The sequence below is a fragment of the Phascolarctos cinereus genome, unplaced genomic scaffold (assembly GCF_003287225.1).
Source record: "Phascolarctos cinereus isolate Bilbo 61053 unplaced genomic scaffold, phaCin_HiC Scaffold_4;HRSCAF=312, whole genome shotgun sequence".
Taxonomy (NCBI): Eukaryota; Metazoa; Chordata; class Mammalia; order Diprotodontia; family Phascolarctidae; genus Phascolarctos; species Phascolarctos cinereus.
The window spans coordinates 15,338,211-15,358,012 of record NW_027555847.1 but is presented as its reverse complement, the minus strand read 5'-3'; the positions used below and the strand labels follow the sequence as shown (position 1 = coordinate 15,358,012).

General features: G+C 40.9%; 1 protein-coding gene across 1 annotated transcript in view; it reads right to left on the bottom strand.

The window, feature by feature from the left end:
• The window catches only part of SCN11A (sodium voltage-gated channel alpha subunit 11), a 150,645-nt gene that overhangs the window by 64,023 nt on the left and 66,820 nt on the right, over positions 1-19,802 (bottom strand). Inside the window, exons 15-20 of the mRNA XM_078152077.1 lie at positions 16,817-17,014; positions 14,721-14,891; positions 11,973-12,102; positions 11,502-11,740; positions 7,402-7,581; positions 3,706-4,065 (exon numbers count right to left, since the gene is read on the bottom strand). Coding sequence (XP_078008203.1) covers positions 3,706-4,065; positions 7,402-7,581; positions 11,502-11,740; positions 11,973-12,102; positions 14,721-14,891; positions 16,817-17,014 — 1,278 coding nt within the window. The remainder of the gene's footprint in view (positions 1-3,705; positions 4,066-7,401; positions 7,582-11,501; positions 11,741-11,972; positions 12,103-14,720; positions 14,892-16,816; positions 17,015-19,802) is intronic.

Genomic DNA, 19,802 nt, shown 5'->3' with positions numbered 1-19,802 from the left:
TATTATACAAAGTATTCTCAAAAATGAAAAAGAAAGCATTCTACTGAACTCCTTTGGGGAAAATATCATTTTAATACTCAAAACACAGAAAAATAAAAAAAGAAGAGAACTATAGACCAGCATTATTGAATAGAAATTGTAATTAAGGAAATGCTAGTGAGATCAATAAAAGCTGAGAAAGAAGTTAAAGGCATAAAGACTGGCAAACTATTCTCCAATGGGATCAAAGAGGAAAAGGGTCCCTATGTACAACAATATTCACAGCAAGTCTTTTTGTGATGGTGAAGAACTGGACTCTAAAAGGATGCTCATTATTTGGGTAATGACTGAACACATTACGGCATAGTCATGTGATTTAATATTATTGTGCCATCATAAATGATGAAATTGACAGTTCCAAGAAAAGGGGTGCAGTGTCCATGAACTGACACAGAATGAAGTGGGCTGAACCAGAAGAACAACAACATTAAAAGTAAAAAACAAATTTGAAATATCGACAAGTCAGATCAATGCAATGATAGATCACACTCTCAGAGGATTAAAGATGTATCATGCTCCTCACCTCCTTATAGAGAGGTGATGGACTCAGGGTACAACATAAGACCTACATTTTTTGGACATGACCAAGGTGAGAATCATTTTGCTTGACTATGAATATCTGTCACAAAGGTGTTCTTCCTTTTTTTTAGTAAGGGAAAAGGGAAGTGAAATGGAGAGAAAATGTTTGTAAACTGAAAAAAGCAATAAAAATGAATGTATGAAAATAGATAGACAAAGAAGAGACAAAACTATCCCCATTTGCTGATTATATGATGGTTTACTAGAAAATCTTACAGAATCAGCAAAGAAACTGAGACAATAGCTTCAGCAAAGTAACAGTATACAAAATAAGCCCACACAACCCTACATTTCTCCACAGCTGTCATAAAATGGAGGTGGAAATAATAAAAAGGAAACAATACAAATTTAAAACGTATCCAAAATAAACACACACAATGCATTAAAAATCTCAAAATTAGTCCACCAAGCTGTATTCGTCATCAATACAGACACCTTTGGAAAATACTCTTTAAACAAAGAACTCGAATATCTAAAAGGACATTAAATGATCATGGCTCGGCTATGCCAGTAAAGAAAAATAATACTACCAAACTAATCTATGGACTCAATGCTATACCAATCTAACTAACAAGGGTATATTTTATCCTTTTTCAGTCATGTCTGGTGCTTCGTGACCCCATTTGGGTTTTCTTGGCAAAGATACTGGAGTGGTTTGCCATTTCCTTCTCCAGCTCATTTTACAGATGAGGAAACTGAGGCAAATAGGGTTAAATGATTTGCCAGGGTCACACAGCTAGTGCGTCTGAGGTTAAATTTGAACTCAGGAAGAGGAGTCTTTCTGACTCCAGGCCCAACAGTCTTTGCACTGTGCTACCTACCTGCCCATATATTTTATATCACTAGGCAAAATAATGATACAATTCATTTGGAGTACAAAAGGTCTAGAATCTCAAGGGAAATAATTTTAAAAGTGGGAATGAAAGGGGGTGGAATGTTGCCTCAGACCTCAAATTACAATATAAAGCAGTACCCATCTAAACTATTTGCTGTTCGTTAAAATGCAGGTAGATAGGTCAATGGGACAGATGAAATAAAAGTGAATCAGGAAAAACACTGAACGCATAAACTAACACCCACATCTTAGGAAAGACCTCCCTATTGAATAAGAATTGCTGGGAAAACTATGAAACAGTCTGGCAGAAGTTGGATTTTGACCAACACCACCGTATGACACAACCTATCCCTGACCCAAATATTAAAGGTCATATAATAAATCAAAAACAAGAGAAGGGGATCAGGTACCTTATGCAGCTATAGCTAGTTGGCTCTTTTCGGTTCTGTCTTTATGTATTTATTTATTTATTTATTTATTTTGCTGGTTGATTCTGGATCAAACAAGGGACAGAGATGGCCACAAAAGATAAAGCAGGTCATTTCAATAACATGAAATTCAAAATCTTATATATAAAATTAATATGACTACGATGAGACAGGAAGTAGTCAATTGGAGAAAAAAAACTTTGCCTCAAACACTTCCAAAATATCTCTAGGTAACTTGATGGTGCAGTGGGTAGAGGGCTAGGCTCAGAATTAGGAAAAGTTGGGTTCAAATTCTTACAAAGTAAGTATCCAAAGATACACAATAGCTGTGTGCCTCAGACCAAGTCATTTCATCTCTGTTTGCCTCAGTTTCTTCATCTGTAAAATATGTCTTTTGTGGTGCTTTGGTGCACACATTCCCATACCACCGCTGACATGCTTATCAGTTCTCAGTTAGTCAGATTTAATTCTCCTTTACAAAGGGGCATTTTATTATGGCAGCACAAGTGAAGCAGTTGGTTAAAAAAAAAAATTATTCCGAAAGTCTAATACATATTCTCCCACTAATGTATACTGAGTCCTAAGGACAGTGGGTTCAAGCTTAGAGGGCTCTTGGGGCAAATGGGTAAGTCCCAGTTCTTGGAAGTCTTTTTGTGAGTCTTAAAGATGTTCCCTTTGAGTATGGAGTAGTCTTTTTCTTTGGGGCTCTTTGTAAAACTGGGAGCCTATGTTTAGACTGTCCTTGGCTCTGATGCATAAAAAATAATTAGCTTTTCCAGTAACCCTGCTAGAGTACCAGTGGGAGGACAGGAAGTCCTCCAGGTCTCTGTAATTTTTGAGGTCCTTCTCCAGTAAAAGGGAGTGAGAGTTGGGGAGAGGGACAGAGATGATGTCAGATCAAGGCCTGGGATTTAGAGCCTCTTTACCCCCACCCCCAATCAGCTCCTACTGGGGTTAGCTAGAATTCTTTCTCTTCACCACTTGCTAGAATCCCTCATGAATTCTCCCTCATTTTATATAAGCCCTACAGGACATAATCAAAGTTCCTCAGTCAATCCAAGCACTCTTCCTGGGAAACATGATTCTTAATTGCTCAAGGTTCTTCATACTTAGTCTAAACTACACCACCAATTGCTTCTAAGCTGATTAAGGAAGAAGTGGGGTAGGGTGATGATGAATTTACTCAATCAGCCTCAATACTGTAGAAGCAAAGTACTCTATAACTTTAAAGTAATACACAAAAATGAGTTCTAATCCAAATAAGTTCTATTTTTGACTGTGTTGGGAGAAAACAATGAACGCTTTATTATTGAAAAAAGAAAGTAATGATTTCTTTACATAAAGAATTTCCAAGCAAAATGTAGCTATAACTTTTATCCACTTTCTCTTACTATTAGAGAAACAATTTTGATAAGCAGCAATATGATATAGTATCATTGATACCAAGGTCAGAATACCAGCTCCTATACCTATTAACTGTGTGAATGCAGTCAATTCCCTTAGCCTCCCATAGTCTCAGTTTCCTTATCCATAGTACTTACCCCACAGTACAGGCACAAGGATCAACTGTGTTTTGTGAGCTATAAAGTCCCATACATTTCAGTTATCACTTTTCCGATGTTGAAACACGATTGAAAAACAAATTCATTAGTAAAATTAATCAGATTTGTAGCACTTGGATTTGACCAGAGAGTCAACATTTTGGAGTTGAAATTAATTCCAACTTCTATATACTCATTTGACTAACCTAATATTCCAAAAAACCATGAGTATGAGTCAGCCATTGCCCACTTGATAGTAAGTAGAAAAACTGAACAAACTTACCACCAAGTTTCCTATCACCAAGATCAGCAAGAAAACCAGAATGCACAGCATATGGGGTGACTCACGCATACACTCCCACATGTTGTCAATCCATTCACCACAGAGAATGCGGAAAACCACCAGGAAGGAGTGGAAGAAGTCTCCCATATGCCAACGCCGTCGTTGCAATCCCGTGGAGTTAGAGCGTGAAACAGTGTCATTGAACGTAGTCCCAAAAAGCTGCATGCCAACGACTGAGAAGATGAAGACAATGATGGCCAGGACCAGAGTGAGGTTACCCAGGGCACCAACTGAGTGGCCAATAATCTTAATAAGAGTATTCAATGTTGGCCAGGATTTGGCTAACTTGAAAACTCTAAGCTGAAAATGGAATAGGAAAACAAAAAAAAATGCAAATAAGGAACAATAAATTCTGTGACTTGTATCATTGTAGCTGAAATTCATTAAGATACATGGCATAAAATGCACCTAAATCCATTTCCGTCCAAACTGCTAGCCAATTTTGCCTGGCATATTTGTAGATAAATGAAAGGCAGCATGGTGTTGGGTGCAAAGCATTGGACTCAGAATCAGGAAGACCTGAATTTAAATCCTCACTCTATCACTAACTAGCTGAGGGACCCTGGGTAAGTTATTTAGCTTCTCGGAGTTCCAGATTGATTCCTCACGTTTAAAATGAGGATAATAATGACACCTACCTCACAGGTTTGGTATTAGGGTCAAACGAGATCATGTATGAAAATGTAATTAGTGAGTCAATAAGCATTTAAGTGTTTACTATGTGCCAGGCACCATACTAAGTGTTAGGGATACAATGATGGACAAAAACACAATCCCTGCTATCGAGAAGTTCACATCCTATAGGAGGAAACAATATGTAAATACCTGGGGACACATCAAACATATACAGAGTAGATGAGGCAATCTCAGAGGGCAAAGCAGAAGTAGCCCCAGGGAGTAAGACACCCCTCCTGCAGACCACTGAGCTGAGTGTTGGAAGAAATCAGAGAAACTAAGAGGCAGATGTAAGGGGGCAGAGAATGTCAGGCAGAGGGGACAGTCAGGGCAAAGGCATGGATATGGGAAATAAAACTCTACGTGCAAGGACAAGCAAGTAGGATGGTTGCTGCTGGATTGTAGAGTGAGTGGATCTATAATATTGATGGAGACTAGAAAAGTAAGAAGGGGCCAATATCAAGGGCATTCAAAGCCAAACAGAGGGCTTTTTGCTTGATCCTATTAGTAATAGGGAGCTAGTGAAAGTCATTGAGATCAAAGAGGGGAAGCGTGCCACAGTCATACCAATCTTCAGAAACGTCTCCTTGACAGCTGACTGGAGGATGGATTATAGTGGAGAGAGCCTGGAGGCTAGGAGGTTAATTAGAAAGCTATAGTGATCATCCAGTGAAGGGATTGTAAGGGCCAGAATGAGGGTGATGGCTCTGTAAGTGGAGAGAAGGGAGTGTATATGAAGGCAGCTGTGATGATCCAAATAATAAGACTTGGCCACAGATGGGATATATGGGGTGACTTCCAGGGAGGAATAAAGGAAGACACCGAGCTTGAAGGCCTGGGGGCCTGGGAGGACAGTGGTGCCCTTGATAATAAATAAGGAATTCTGAAATGGGGAGGGTTTGGAGGGAAAGACAATGAGTCGTGTATTTGAGAGGCCTGTAGAACGTCCAGTGTAAGATATCCAAGAGGCAATTGGCATGTACTTTACAAATCATAAAGCTATTCATGAGATAAAATAAGGAATTTTCCTCACTCTTATTATTCCCAATTTTATCTGTGAAGGTAATCAGAGAGATTCTGGTGTTGCTTGTCTATCTACTCCGTCTTTAGCCAGGACGGTTCGGATGATAACCACTTTGTGAGAAAGACTTGGTTGAGTTGTCTGGTAGTATGACCCCAGCTCTTTCCCCCCGTGCGGCCCTTGATATTTTCCCTTGTTTATTTTTCCAACATATTCTATTGACTTTATGCCTTTATGAAGTATGTAGTACTTTGAATGCTGAGATATTAAATACTTAATTGAGTGGGAGGCTGCAACAGTGGAGTTCTGAACATGTTGCCTGAGGAAGTAGAAACGGACTGAAGAGAAACAAGAAGAAAAAGGCAGCTGGACCAAAATGAGTCCATGGTCCAGAGAGGAGGTCAGGGCTAGAGATGACATGGAGGGAGCTAAAAAGGGGAAGATACAAAATCATGAGGAAGTAGCTTGGAATTGATTATTATTTTTAAAAAAGGTAGATGAGAATATATTAGCAGCCTTAATGCCAACTTTACCATCCATAAAAAATATTTAGAGGAACAAATCTATCCATGCATAAAGGACATAGGGTCACAGATCTAGAATGAAAAGGTATTTTGGTGCCATATGGTCCAACCATATCATTTTACAGATGAAGAAACTGAGGACCAGAGAGGTTAATAACAATAGCTACCATTTATATAATGCCTTAAGATTTACAAGGCACTTAACAAATATCATCTCATTTGATCCTTACAACAACACTGTGAGATAAGTGCTATTATTATCCTCATTTTTATAGATGAGGAAACTGATGCAGAAAGAGGTTAAATATTTAACCTAGTAAATGTTTGAGGTGAGATTGAACTCAGTTCTTCCTTACTCCAAGTGCAACATTTTCCCCACTCTGTCACCTAGCTTCATCTTGGCAAATTAAGTGATTTGCCAATGTCACCATGGCATCAAGTGGCAGGATTCGAACCCAGACTCTCTGACTCCAGAGCCAGTGCTTGTTTCACTGGGCCACTGGAAAGATGGGCAGGTGATGTTCCAGAGCAGACTGTATCTTTATAATCACGCAAGTCATCAGCCCTAAGGATAAGTGGAAGAGCCATGGCCCTGTTTTCTGATGAAATTGGGCCCCTGATGGACTGTTGGGCCCACCCCAATTAAGGTAGAAACAAGATATGGCCATGGAGTAGATCATGGGGAGAGCAAGAGAGGAAAACTTGAATAACACTGACATTTTGAGCATATGTGACTGAGAAGATGGCAGTTCCCTTGGCATCAATAAGGAAGTTCAGAAGAAGGGATGGTTGTAGGGGAAAGGCAATGAGTTCCATCTTGGATGTATTGAGTCAGGGGTATCTACAGTCTGGCTTGAAGAGTCCAATAGGTCATCGGTGGTGAGGGACTGGAGTTATGGCATGGTGGGTGGGGTGCTGAACTTGGGGCTCGGGAGGGCCCGGGATCAAATCTTTCCTCCCGCACATAGTTGTGTGACCATGAGCAAATAATTTAGTATCCCTGAACCACAGCTTTCTTATCCGTAAAATAAGGATCATAATATCTGCTGTTGTGAAAATCAAATGAAATTAGGTATACAAAACACTATGCAAGTGCCAGCAATTACTGTCACATTTCTCTTTTGCTTGCATGTCATTAGAAAACTTCTATGTTTCTTACTCTGACAGTGTAAAGCTTTATAATGGGTGTGGGGGGTCCATCTGAGGAGATGGGAGCCAGATTCTAATATTCCCTGGGTAGAATTCTGGGTAGGGAAGCCATAGAGATGATTCTTTGGAGAGAATCCCTCATGTTTGAACCCAGTCCATCAGTCTAAGGCGAAGGGTCTCGTGACTTCTCCGATACACGGGTCACACTGATTTCGACTTTCAAATAACAGATTGATATTAATGCAACAAAACCAAATGGCATCTTACCAGTCTTAAGGAACGTAATATTGACAAATTTGATGTAATAGAACTTGAAATGATTATTTCCACAAGACTCAGAACAACAATGATGCCGTCAAAAATGTTCCAGGGACGGAGAAAATAATAGTATGGATCCAGGGCAATAATTTTGAAGAACATTTCTGCAACAAAAATTCCAGTAAAAACCTACAGAAAGAGAGGAGAAGGAAAGGCATGAGTGTAGCCTCTATTTTGACAACCATAGAATGACCTGAGGAAATTGGAATCAGTGCACAGCTTGACAAAACCAATGCTAAAGTTGATGTGAAACCCTCAAAGTCCAAAGACAGGGATAGTCTTCATTAAAGTAGATGGTCTGATGTACAAAATGCAATATCATTCTTGCCTCAGTGGATAAAGTGCTGGGCCCAGAGTCAGGAAGACCTGAATTCAAATCTGGCCTCAGACACTTACTAGCTGTGTGATTTTGTCTGTTTATCAACAAGTCTTCTAATTTTCTATAACATTCTTGCTATAAACTTGCTTCTTACTACCAATCTTTTCCATGAAGATTCCTATCTGCTGTGTCCTTCCCTTAACCTTTGCTGACCATACTCTGTTATCTCAGACCACCAAGGTTGGAACTGGGTTCTTTCCACTTCCTGCCAACACTCTGTAAAAGAGTAACAGCTTTGAAATTTTTTTAAAATATGCTTAAAACTGGAATATCTACAAGAAATTGAGAGATTTCCCTCACCAAGATGGCCTCAGACTATGGGAAAGGTAGGGTGATACCAGGGGGAAACAGCAGGCTAATTAGTACTGGTCTTCAGTTACTTTTTTTCCTGCAAATTAATTTGTGGGGGTTTCTTTCCATTTTTCTATCCATCATTGCTGATTTTGCTGCACTTGGGGACTTTTTATTTGTTATTTGGCATGATATGGAGAAGAGCTGCGCCCCAGGGACTACATCCCCTTCCTCCAGTTCTGAAGTTTCTTTCTTGAACTGGTGTCCAATTTTACATTTGTGCTCACTGCATCTCATTTTACTAGAGGGGACCCATCGTTCTGCCCTATTGTGCTCTTTTCAGATGCTGACTGTCACCTAGGAAGTTCCCAATCCCTCCCTTCATGTCATCGGCAAATCTGACAAACAAATTCTATACTATCATTCAAGTCATTAATAAGACATTTGAACAGCACAGAAACAAAAACAGAACTTGGCAGGGAGGGGGAGCCAAAGCAGTTAACAAGACTCTGCTCCCCAAATAGTATGGACTCATTAACGACTATGATAGTCTAGGTTTTCAAAGAGAATGCCAGCAGAGCTAAGCTGGAAGGCTTTTGAGCTCAGGCCCGGTCATGGGCTATATATCAATTTTCTGAAGACAAGCCTGTCCAAAGGTGGCCTAGCCATTCCAGATCTTAAATTGTATTATAAAGCAGCAATCATCAAAACTGCTTGGTACTGGATAAGAAATAGGGAGGTGGATCAGTGGAATAGGTTAAATATGCAAGACACAGTAGTCAATGACTATAGTAATCTATTATCTGATAAACCCAAAGACCCCAGCTTCTGGGATAAGAACCCACTCTTTGAAAAAAAACTGCTTGGAAAACTGGAAAAGAGTATGGCAGAAACTAGGCATAGACCCAAAACTCACACCATATTCCAAAATAAAGTCAAAATGGGTTCAGGACTTAGATATAAAGGCTGATACCATAAGTAAACTGGGAGAACAAGGAATAGTTTACCTATCAGATCTATGGAGAACAGAAGAATTCATGACCAAACAGGAGATAGAGAACATTATGAAAAGCAAAATGGATCATTTTGATTACATTAAATTGAAAAGTTTTTGCACAAACAAAGCCAATGCAACTAAGATTAGAAGGAAGGTAGAAAATTGGGAAAGAATTTTTACAACCAGTCTTTCTGATAAAGGCCTCATTTCTAAAATATATAGAGAATTAAGACAAATTTATAAGAACACAAGCCATTCCCCAATTGATAAATGGTCAAAGGATATGAACAGACAGTTCTCAGATGAAGAAATTAAAGCCATCTATAGTCATATGAAAAAATGCTCTAAATCGTTATTGATTAGAGAAATGCAAATCAAAACAACTCTGAGGTACCACATCACACCTATCAGATTGGCCAACATGACAAAACAGGAAAATGATAAATGTTGGAGAGGATGTGGGAAAATTGGAATGCTAATACATTGTTGGTGGAGTTGTGAAATGATCCAACCATTTTGGAGAACAATTTGGAACTATGCCCAAAGGGCTACAAAAATGTGCATACCCTTTGATCCAGCAATAGCACTTCTAGGGCTATATCCCAAAGAGATCAAACAAATGGGAAAAGGACCCACATGTACAAAAATATATAGCAGCTCTTTTTGTGGTGGCAAAGAATTGGAAATTGAGAGGATGCCCATCAATTGGGGAATGGCTGAGCAAGTTGTGGTATATGAATGTAATGGAATACTATTGTGCTATAAGAAATGATGAACAGGCTGACTTCAGAAAAACCTGGAAAGACTTATATGGTCTGATGCTGAGTGAAGTGAGCAGAACCAAGAGGACTTTGTACACAATAACAGCCACGTTATGCAATGACTAAGATTGTTAAACTGAACCTTTCTCAGCATTATGAGGATCTAAGACATTTCCAGAGGCCTCGGGATGGATAATGCTGTTCACATCCAAAGAAAGAACTATGGAAGTCGAATCGCTATCACTTATTTTTACCTTCTGTTGAGTTTTGTTTCATCTTTCTGATGGTTCCTCATATTGGTTTTAATTTTTACTTACAACTTCACTAATGTGAAAATATGTTTAATGGGTATGTAAATGTAAAGCCTATGTCAGATTGTGCGCCATCTTGGGGAGGGTGGGGGGGAGGAAAAGGGAGAAAAATTTTCAACTCAAAAGCGTATGGAAAAAATAAAAAAATTTAAATTAAAAAAAAAAAGACAAGCCTCTCCAAGCTCAGAGAACCTTATCAACAGAGAGTTAGTTACCAAATGATGTTCTTATTTTTATTTTCCAGATTAATTCACAAATACTGCTAGGGTATAGAAAGATTGCAAAGTAGTACAATGGAGAGAATGTTGTAGTCAGGAAAACCAGAGTCAAATCCTGCTCCTGAGGTGTACTAGCTATGTGACCCTGGACCACACATCTCTGGCTCAGTTTCCTCATGAAAATAATAATAGCACCCACTTCCAGGGTTACTGTGAAGATCAAATGAAATGAGACATGTAAAGTGCTTGGCAAACCTTAAAGCACTATAAAATGCTTGCTATTGTTACTGTAATTGTCATTCTTATCTTTATTATTATCAGTGGAAAGAATCATGGGACCTGAGACTATTGAAGTACATAAGGCAAACAAAATTGAGTCTGTTCTCCTTATCAGCTATAGCTTAGTACAAATAGATGTAGCTTATCTTGGGACATACTTTATGACTCCTTAGCCTTCCAGTATTAAATCTCCTTTACTATCTCTATTTCTTCTGGGGCCCAGACATCTAAAACTATTCCCAGCAACTGCAAACCTAGCTGTAGCTATCTTTTTTTATGGTTTACCCATAAAAGGAACACCATTCTAGGTTTCAGATGATATCTCCCAGTACTTCTAAGGCAATGTAGAAATGTGGAATGACCAGAGGACTTTAATGTCACCTCTGCCACTTCCTAGTTGAGGAAAATTAAAATGGTGCTGTATCACTGAAAAAAAAATTCTACTCTGTAATTGATCCTATTCCTCATTTTGTCAAACCCCATTTCTCAATTTAGCTCAAAATGTAGTTTCTCCCTGGGTCCCTGCCTTTGCTGAGGTTTCCAATGACCCATTTTGTTAACAGCTATACGTATCATGGTTAATAAACAGTTAAGTCGCCTAGAAAGAAAACATGCCTCAGTTTGCCTCAGCTTCACTTTTTCCGACACATCGCCTTGTACACAACTCTCATCCTTAGTTTCCTCATCTATAAAATGAAGATCACAAGCCCTACACTATCTGTATTGCAGGGTCATCGTCAACAAAGTACTCTGTATACCTCAAAGGGCCAGGTGACTAGAAGCCATAAAAAGACCATGTCCACACACACTCACATAATTTCCTATATTGAGCATTTTCTCGAAGTCTTTCCCCTTTCCACAGTGCTCCATTGCCATGAATACAGTGTTGACGATGATACAAATGGTGATAGCCAGGTCAGCAAAGGGATCCATGATAATTAGCTCCACAGTCCTTTTAATGTGTAGCCACAGGGGACAACACTCCCAAATGCAGTATTTGGAGACAAAGTTTTTCTGACAAGGAAGGCATTTCTGCTGTGACTTTTCATACTCTAAAAAGAGGGGGGAAATATCAGTTAGATAACTGACAACAGAACTAAACAGGAAGTCAGGCTGGGGTCCATTTGGAACATGGTTCCAGGCTTTCAAGACAATCTAAGAGATGGGGGGAGAAGGGGGTACCTGGCAGAAACAGAAAGAAGACAAGTCGAAAGTATGGAGGATCTCCACTGTTGCTTGATATGAAAGGGGACAGAAAGACATAGAAAAACCACTCCCACTCACCCTGCATAGTGATGGTGACGATGCTGACTGCACTCAGGGCTCGCTGCCTCTGGAAGGTGTTGCCGCGGTCATCCCAGTAATCCACGGACAAGTTCTGGGACAGACGCTTGGTTTGGTTCAATAACTGCTGCTGTATCGCAATGACACAAAACCATGAGCTCGCTGAGAATAGGTCCCGCCCAGTCAAAATTGCACACCTGATCTACAGAGACCTCCTGAGACATACTGAGGTGCTCAGTCTGTCCTGCAGGTCAATCATGTCATAAGGCAAATAACCATTTGTGACAGTTTGGCCTTCAGATATTTAATGAATTAGATGAGGGATTGGGTTTAGGCAGCTTGGTGTCTCACATATCTATTTCACTAAAAGGAGAGGAAGAGGAGGTAGGGAAAGAGGAAGAGGAGAGAGATATAAGACACCCAGATGTCTAAACCTATTTATCTATCCACACACACACATACACATATATAATGTGTGTATTATACAGGCATGTATATGTATGCGTATATGCACATGTATACATAGAACAACAGCTAGATAGCTCAGTGGATAGAGATCTGGGCCTAGAGTCAGGAAGACCTGAGTTCAAATCCAGCTTCAGACACTCACGCGCTTTGGGCAAGTCACTTGACTTCTGTTTTCCTCAATCCACTGGAGAAGGAAAGGCAAACCACTCTAGTATCTTTGCCAAGAAAACCATGGACAGTACAGTCCATGGAGCTGCAAAGACTTGGACGTGGCTGAATGACTGAACAACAATATATATGCATGTGTGAATATATGTATATGTGTGCATAAGTGTGCATGTAGGTAGGTAGGTATATATACGTGCACGTACATATAACTTCAATAGCTTAAAATACTTGAGACATTTTATATATGGTCCCAAAACACTCAGCTACACAGGATGACTGATTCCCCTTGAAGATCTGAAAGACTGTACTTTTGCCATACCTATAATCTGTCCATGAGGGATGGCTCCTTTTGTGATTCATTATAGAAAGAGAAAGTTATGATAATGACATTTATGTAGCCCTTTAATGCTTGCAGAGCACTTCATATTCATTACCTCATTCAATCCTAATTATAACCTGGTGAAGTAGATACTAAAGATATGATCATCCCCATTTTACAGATGAAGAAACTGAAGGTCAAAAGGTCATGACCTGGCCCACCTGACCAGATACTAAGGAAAGGGAATTTTCTATTAGACTTCTGGGCCTTTTTGAATGCCTTTCAAGCGATACCTTGAGGATTTGAGAAATTCAGAGCCAACTGAAACAATGATTCAACAGCAAAAAAAAAAAAAATTCACCTTCCACAAAAAGTGAAGGTATAGCCCAAACTGAAGACAGGGCCTCTCTCAGCTCCTGTGGAATTCAGTTATGATCCAAATGCAAATAATTGATATGTATATACATATATAGATATAGATATGCATACGGATACACACATATGTACATATATGTGTATATGTGCATATATATGTGTGTATGTATGTATGTATACACATACAAGATAGTAAGTTCTGTTTTAGACATATTAAGTTTGAGAATGCCATTTGGATACACCAAACTGGAAGTCCCAAAGATACCCCAAACTCACGTATATGTAAACGTATGTGGAGGTGGATAGGTACGTCTGTTGTGTAGATATACACATATGTATGTGAGTATTATACATGTGCACATCTATGTGTGTATATATAAATGCATAAATGGTATATGTGTGTTTAAATACAGATCCTCAGTTTCTCTACGGAGCTCCAGTCCATTCTTCCTTCATTCTTCACTCAGTTGCCAAAGTGATTTTCCTAAAGTGCAGGTCTGACCTGCACCGACTGAACACTGACCATGTCCCCCCCACCCATCCCAGTTGCTGTTCAATCGTTTCAGTCATGTCTGACTCTTCATGACCCAATTTGGAGTTTTCTTGGCAAAGATACTACAGTGGTTTGCCATTTCCTTCTCCAGCTCATTTTACAGATGAGGAAACTGAGGCAAAGAGGGTGAAGTGACTTGCCCAGGGTCACACAGCTAGTAAGTATCTGAGGTCAGATAGGAAAATAAATCTTCCTGACCCAAGGCCCACAGCCCTATCCAGTGCACCACCCAGCTGTTCCCTACCCCATCAACTCAATGTACTCCAAGGATTCCCTAGTACTTCCAGGATCAAATCTAAAATCCTTTGGCTTTTAAAACCCTTCATAACCTGGTCTCTTCCTACCTTTCCTGTCTTCCTATATTTCACTTCCTATACATGTTCCATGATTGAGACACACTGATATTTTTGCTGGTCCTCACATGCGGCTTTCTGTGTAGGAGCTCCATGACTTTACACTGGCTGTCCTTCATCCCTCGACTGTTCTTCCTCCTCATTTCTGCCTCCTGGCATCTTTAGACTCCGTCAAGACACCGCTCAAATCTCACCTTCTACATAAGCCCATTCTCTGTCCGCCGTTCTCTGCACCCAGCTCGGCCCTTCTAGCGCCTTGCCTCTGTGGTTACCTTCCATTCACACTGTATGTATCACTATCACATACATGACAATTTGTACGCTGTCTGCTCCCATTAGAATGGGAGTTCCTTGAGGGCAGGGACCATGTTTTTGCTTTCTCTGTATCCCCGGTGCTTAGCACAGTGCCTGGCACATAGCACCATCCTCCCCTTCCCCTCCATGAGAAGTCCTCTAACTGGGGCTGGATTGCAGCTGGTCCAGTGTCCCCAGTTTCGTGGACGTGGCCTTACCTTTGTTTGGACACCGTCATCAGGATCTGAGAGTGCGGCTTGCTCTTGCTCAGAATTTCCCACAAGGAAGGATCTCCTCTTGTTGCTGAACAGGCTTCTCTTTTGACAAGAAATGGATGATGTTTCAAGGGAATTAAGTGAGCTCCTATCGATTCCCATAGCAACCAGAGTCTGAAAACACGGAGCATCTATTGATCAGGCACAACCCACTCCTTCCACCGTACCACTAACCAGCTGACTCCCAGTGATCTCACCTTCCTCTGAATTCTATGAGGAGCGTGGGCCTACCTGTGCCATTTTTCCCCTCTGTGAGCACCTGTCCTAATGTCACCTGGTAGTGTGATTTATTTCCTTTTCTCACAATGAAATGAATCTGCGATCTCAATGAATTAGATGTTCTCTTCAATAATGCAGATCACAACCTAGCCATGCTTGTCCATTTTCTATGCCTAGTCTTTTGTTCATTAAGTGCATGAGTTAATTTTCTATACATTTTTATGTAAAATGTACCTCACTGCAGTGTGTAAAGGTGACTCTGCACATTCAGAGGCTATGCTGAGTGAGAATAAGCTCTTAAAGGCCCCCCCAAAACTGGAAAAGGTTTCAAGGACTGGGCCCATAAAGGCTGATTATGCCAGCCAAGGTCCACCTTGGTCAGTGAGGAGAGGCTCATTCCCAGAGGGTTGACCGACATGTGAGCAACTCTTTAGGCCACAAGACTCACAGAAACAGCTACTAGAATGTGGATGCATTTGGATTTGCCTTAGCAGAGGAGTTATTTGCACAAATGAAACAAGATACCTTTCAAATATCAAAGGGAGAGGTCCTGCAGCTCTCCCAGGCCCTGCCTCCAGCTAGGCAGGGCTCATGCCCCCTTAGTCAGCACAGTAATTGTGCACAGCGGCCCTGATGATTACAGAGAACTGAAACGGTGCCAGGAGCTTTGGGGAACACACCAAAGGACAAGGTATGTTCCTGGCCCTAAAAGACCACAAAATCATTGCAGAGAGAAGTCCTAATGACATGAAACTTGTTTTTCAAAAAGGAATTGATTGCTGGAGCTCCTTATATAATACCACCTGTATGGGCAAGAAGGGCACATACTCCCTCTAACAACACAGCGGCAGTCCAAGAAGGGGCAGAGAGAGTGGCACCACTGGTTCTCTCCACCGAACCCCCTCACACAAGTCTCTTGGACACCAGGCTGCCGATCGAAATCCGGGTTTGATGGCCACTGACCACAGAGAAGCTAAGTCTCATTCTTCTCCCCGAGGGAGAGAAGATAAAACCAAGTCACATGACCCTTGTCCTGAAAGACAAAACTCCTCAGGACTTTGTTTCTTCCTTGGAGAAGGCAGAAATGTGCCCAGAGGTCACATCCCTGGTGGGCTCCCCAATTGCACATGGGCCCTGCCCTGCTCCCCGGGCACCTTCATCCATAGTGGCATGAGAAAATGGTGAGTTCCACTTTGCAATGACTTGCCGGGAGTATTTTCACACAGGGTTTTAAAACTATAATTTATTAAGTCCCCTCACTTTCCTCTGAGGCAAGTAGCAGAGCTTTGGTTCTCCTCATTTTTCAGAGAAGAAATTCCAGCCCACTTCTTTCTCACATCTACCATTAGAATCCCAGAGCTTCCCTCACAGCTTGGCTTTACCACTACCTCCTACAGGAAGCCTCTCGACTCTCTCAGTTAGCGTCACCCTCCACCCCCATGACTGCGGGTTTTGAATACATTTTGTATTTCTTTGTATGTGGATCTGTGGTTCCCCTCAAAAGGCTGTAAACTCCTTCAGGATGGGTGAGGGGCATTCTTTCTTTTTTGTTCTTGAATCCCCAATGCCTAGCACAGCGCCTGACCTACTTTCAGCACTAAATCCTTACTTATCGATTGACAACATCCACAGAAATGGTCTATAGGGGGGTGAGAACTAGGTAGGCAATAGTAAAAGGAAGCATGTAAAGCCCTTTCTTACTGTGGCCCTGAGCCCTACCCTGGCCCCTGGCGTCTCCCTGCGACGCAGACCTCCCCGATGTGGACAGTATTCCCGGGGTCTGCCTGTGCCTTGCTCACCCATACCCCACGGGTACCCACCTCCTGCTCCTGCTTTAGCAGCTGCAGAGCTTCTCTGAACATTTTCTCTTTTGCTTCTGTCTCAGCTGCCACATTTTTATTCTGCTCCTCGTATGACATGGTGACGACAGCCAAGGTCAGGTTAATCAGGTAAAAAGAGCCCAGGAAGATGACTACCACAAAAAAGACCACAGCAAATGGCCCGACGGCTCGAAGGGTCTGCATGGAGCACAGGAAAGCAAAGTCTTTGGAGTGATCCTTAAGGGAGGTCCAGTCGATACAGCGACTCACAAAGTGCCTGCTCTGGACAGAGCACTGAGCTTGGTGCTAACACTGGCTCTTGTTTGGTGAGCATATCATCTATTGTCTGTTGCTTTCACTTGCACAGAGTAATTAGTGCCAGCTAAAGGACATCGAAATCCATCAGAGAGATAATAATAACAAAGATGATGAGGAGGGCCAACATTTAGAGTGCCTACTATGTGCTTATAGAGATTTAAAAAAAAACAGAGAGAGGTCATTACTGACTGGATGAGTGAGGGAAGTCTTCATGGTAGAGGCAGTTGCTGACTAGGGGCTGAAAGAATAATCTATTTCAACAACCGATGGGGAAGAAGAAGGGTATTCTAAGTACAGGCAGAAGGATATGCAAAGGCAAGAAAACTTGGGGGCTCATATCACATGCTATAACAAGCAGTTTGGCCAGAGAGACTAGAAGCACATGGTACATGCAGGGGAATGGTATGAAATGGCATGGGGGGGGGGCTGATTGCCAAGCAGTGCAATTTAGACTTTATAGAGTTGGCAAGAGGGAGCCATTTAAAGATTCTGGACAAAAAAAGGTTGACCAAATATGTGAATAAGGAAAATTCATCTAATAGCAATGTGATAGAGACCTGAAAACTCATACAAAGTTGCTTAAATAGTCTAGGCAGGTAGTAATGGGAGGGGAATATACCAGGGATATTACTGGGGTAATGGGAATAGAGAAAAGTAGATGGACAAAAGCCATTCTGAAGGGAGAGTCAGGGGGCTTATTAAGTGAATGCGGTAAGGGAAATGAAGGGCAGTAGAGTTAAAGTTAACACCAAAGTTTGAAACACAGGCAAATGGCTGAGTGATGGTGCTCATGACAGAAACAGTAAAGTGAGAAGGAATAAAAGGAGATTTAAGATAGGAAAGAATAAGTTCATTTTGGAACAGGTTAGATTGAATGATCTAATGCAGGCATACAGGAATCATTGTAATTCTGACTTCCAAAAGGGCAGATGGAGGAGGAGGCAAAGAAGGAGGTGAAGGAGGAGGAGACAAAGAAGAAGGAGGAGGAGAAGGAGGAGGAGGAGGAATTGCAAAGGTCTAATTAGGAAGGCTTGGGAATTCTTCAGACTAGCCACTGAGAGTGGGAGGGCTCCAGTTGAAAGGACGGCTAGATCAGAGGGGAAGGGCTCAGTTAAAAGAGTACTTAGCAGAAAGATCTGAGGATGTTGCCTAAAAGACAGGAGGAGGACAAATAGAAGTAGCAGCAACTAGGTCAGGAGAAGAAAACTGAAGAAGACAATGGGAAGGAGTAGAAAAGACTAGATAATGAAGTGAAAGATAAGGAAACGGAGAAAAAAGATAAGGAAAAGAAGACAAAATGCAAAGAAGAGAAGAAGAAATCCTAATAAAAGGAGGGCTAGTATACCAAACTGTGTGTGGGCACTAAGCAGCTCCTCCCCATTTAGAAGTCCTTTTCTATCAATGGCACTCCAAAAGAACCTTCCCATTTCTCTCTAATGGAGGCTGGAGGTAAGCAGGGACTTGATGCAGGCCATTAAAGTCAGTTGGTCAAATTTATTGAGAGAAGGGACATTAGAGGCAGTTTTACAGAAAATTAGGGGTTGTAGAGGGCAAGTGACTTGTCCAAGGTCCCCAAAGTAGTGAAGCATCAGAGGCAGAATCTGAACCCAGGTCCTCACGGACAAGTAGATATCCAACCTCTGAAGGAATTTAATTCAATCAAACAAATATTTACTAAGCACCTAAAACATGCAGGGCACTAGGGTGAAAAAGATGATGATATTGTTTCATGTTGTAACATTTTAATAGGCATTATTAAGGCAGAATACAAGAATTTTTTCTCTTCCAGCAAAAAAAAATATAGACTTTCATTTTTAAATTTAATTTTGAATTTAAACACCAAGAAAGTGATATCTGCAGATACATAACAGAACACAAAAAGTGAAATACATGTGAAACTCTGAATCATCATTTCATACAACTTTACTCCACACATTATTTTCTTTTAAAAAAATTTTTTTGCAATTCACAAAAATCCATTTTCTCTCCCTCCCATTCACCCCTTGAAAAATCATTTTCAACAGCTTCTTATAGTAAACCTCAAGTCTATCTTCTGGGAATTTACAGGGAGCAAGATTAAAAAAAGAAATCTCTCCTTTGCTTCCCAAAGGTTGAGCTAAGTCTCTCTTCAGGTGAGATGATGGCAGCTGATCTAGCTACCTTCTTGCTGCTTGCTACAGGAGAAGTTTAAAACCAGCCTAGTCAATTAATAAGCATTTTTATTAAGTGCTTATTATGTGCCAGGCACTGTGCTAAGCGATACAAGCAAACAGAAAGACAATCTTCAAAGCACTTACCTTCTAATAGAATACACAAAAGGCCAGGGTACCTATCTGGGGGACATGGTAAAGTCTAGAGAATTCGAGACAGCAGCTCTAGGTCCTTCCTTAAAGTGGAGCTGTGGGAAGAACTCAACAATGGGAGAAGGGGCCCATAGAAATCAAGGGAGGAGGGAGCTAAAGTATAGTGATGCAGTCTGTGACATCATCAAAACTTGGTCCAAGCTGCTCAGCTTGGAGTAAAAACTAAAAATGGCCAGAAATCCTACAACTACAAGGGTCTTGATTAGGATGTCAAGAGACAAAAACAAAATTCTTCTGAAAGGACTTGGAAATCTTTGGAAAATGACTGGTTCTTTCTTAAAGAATATGTGGATGGACCATTTTAT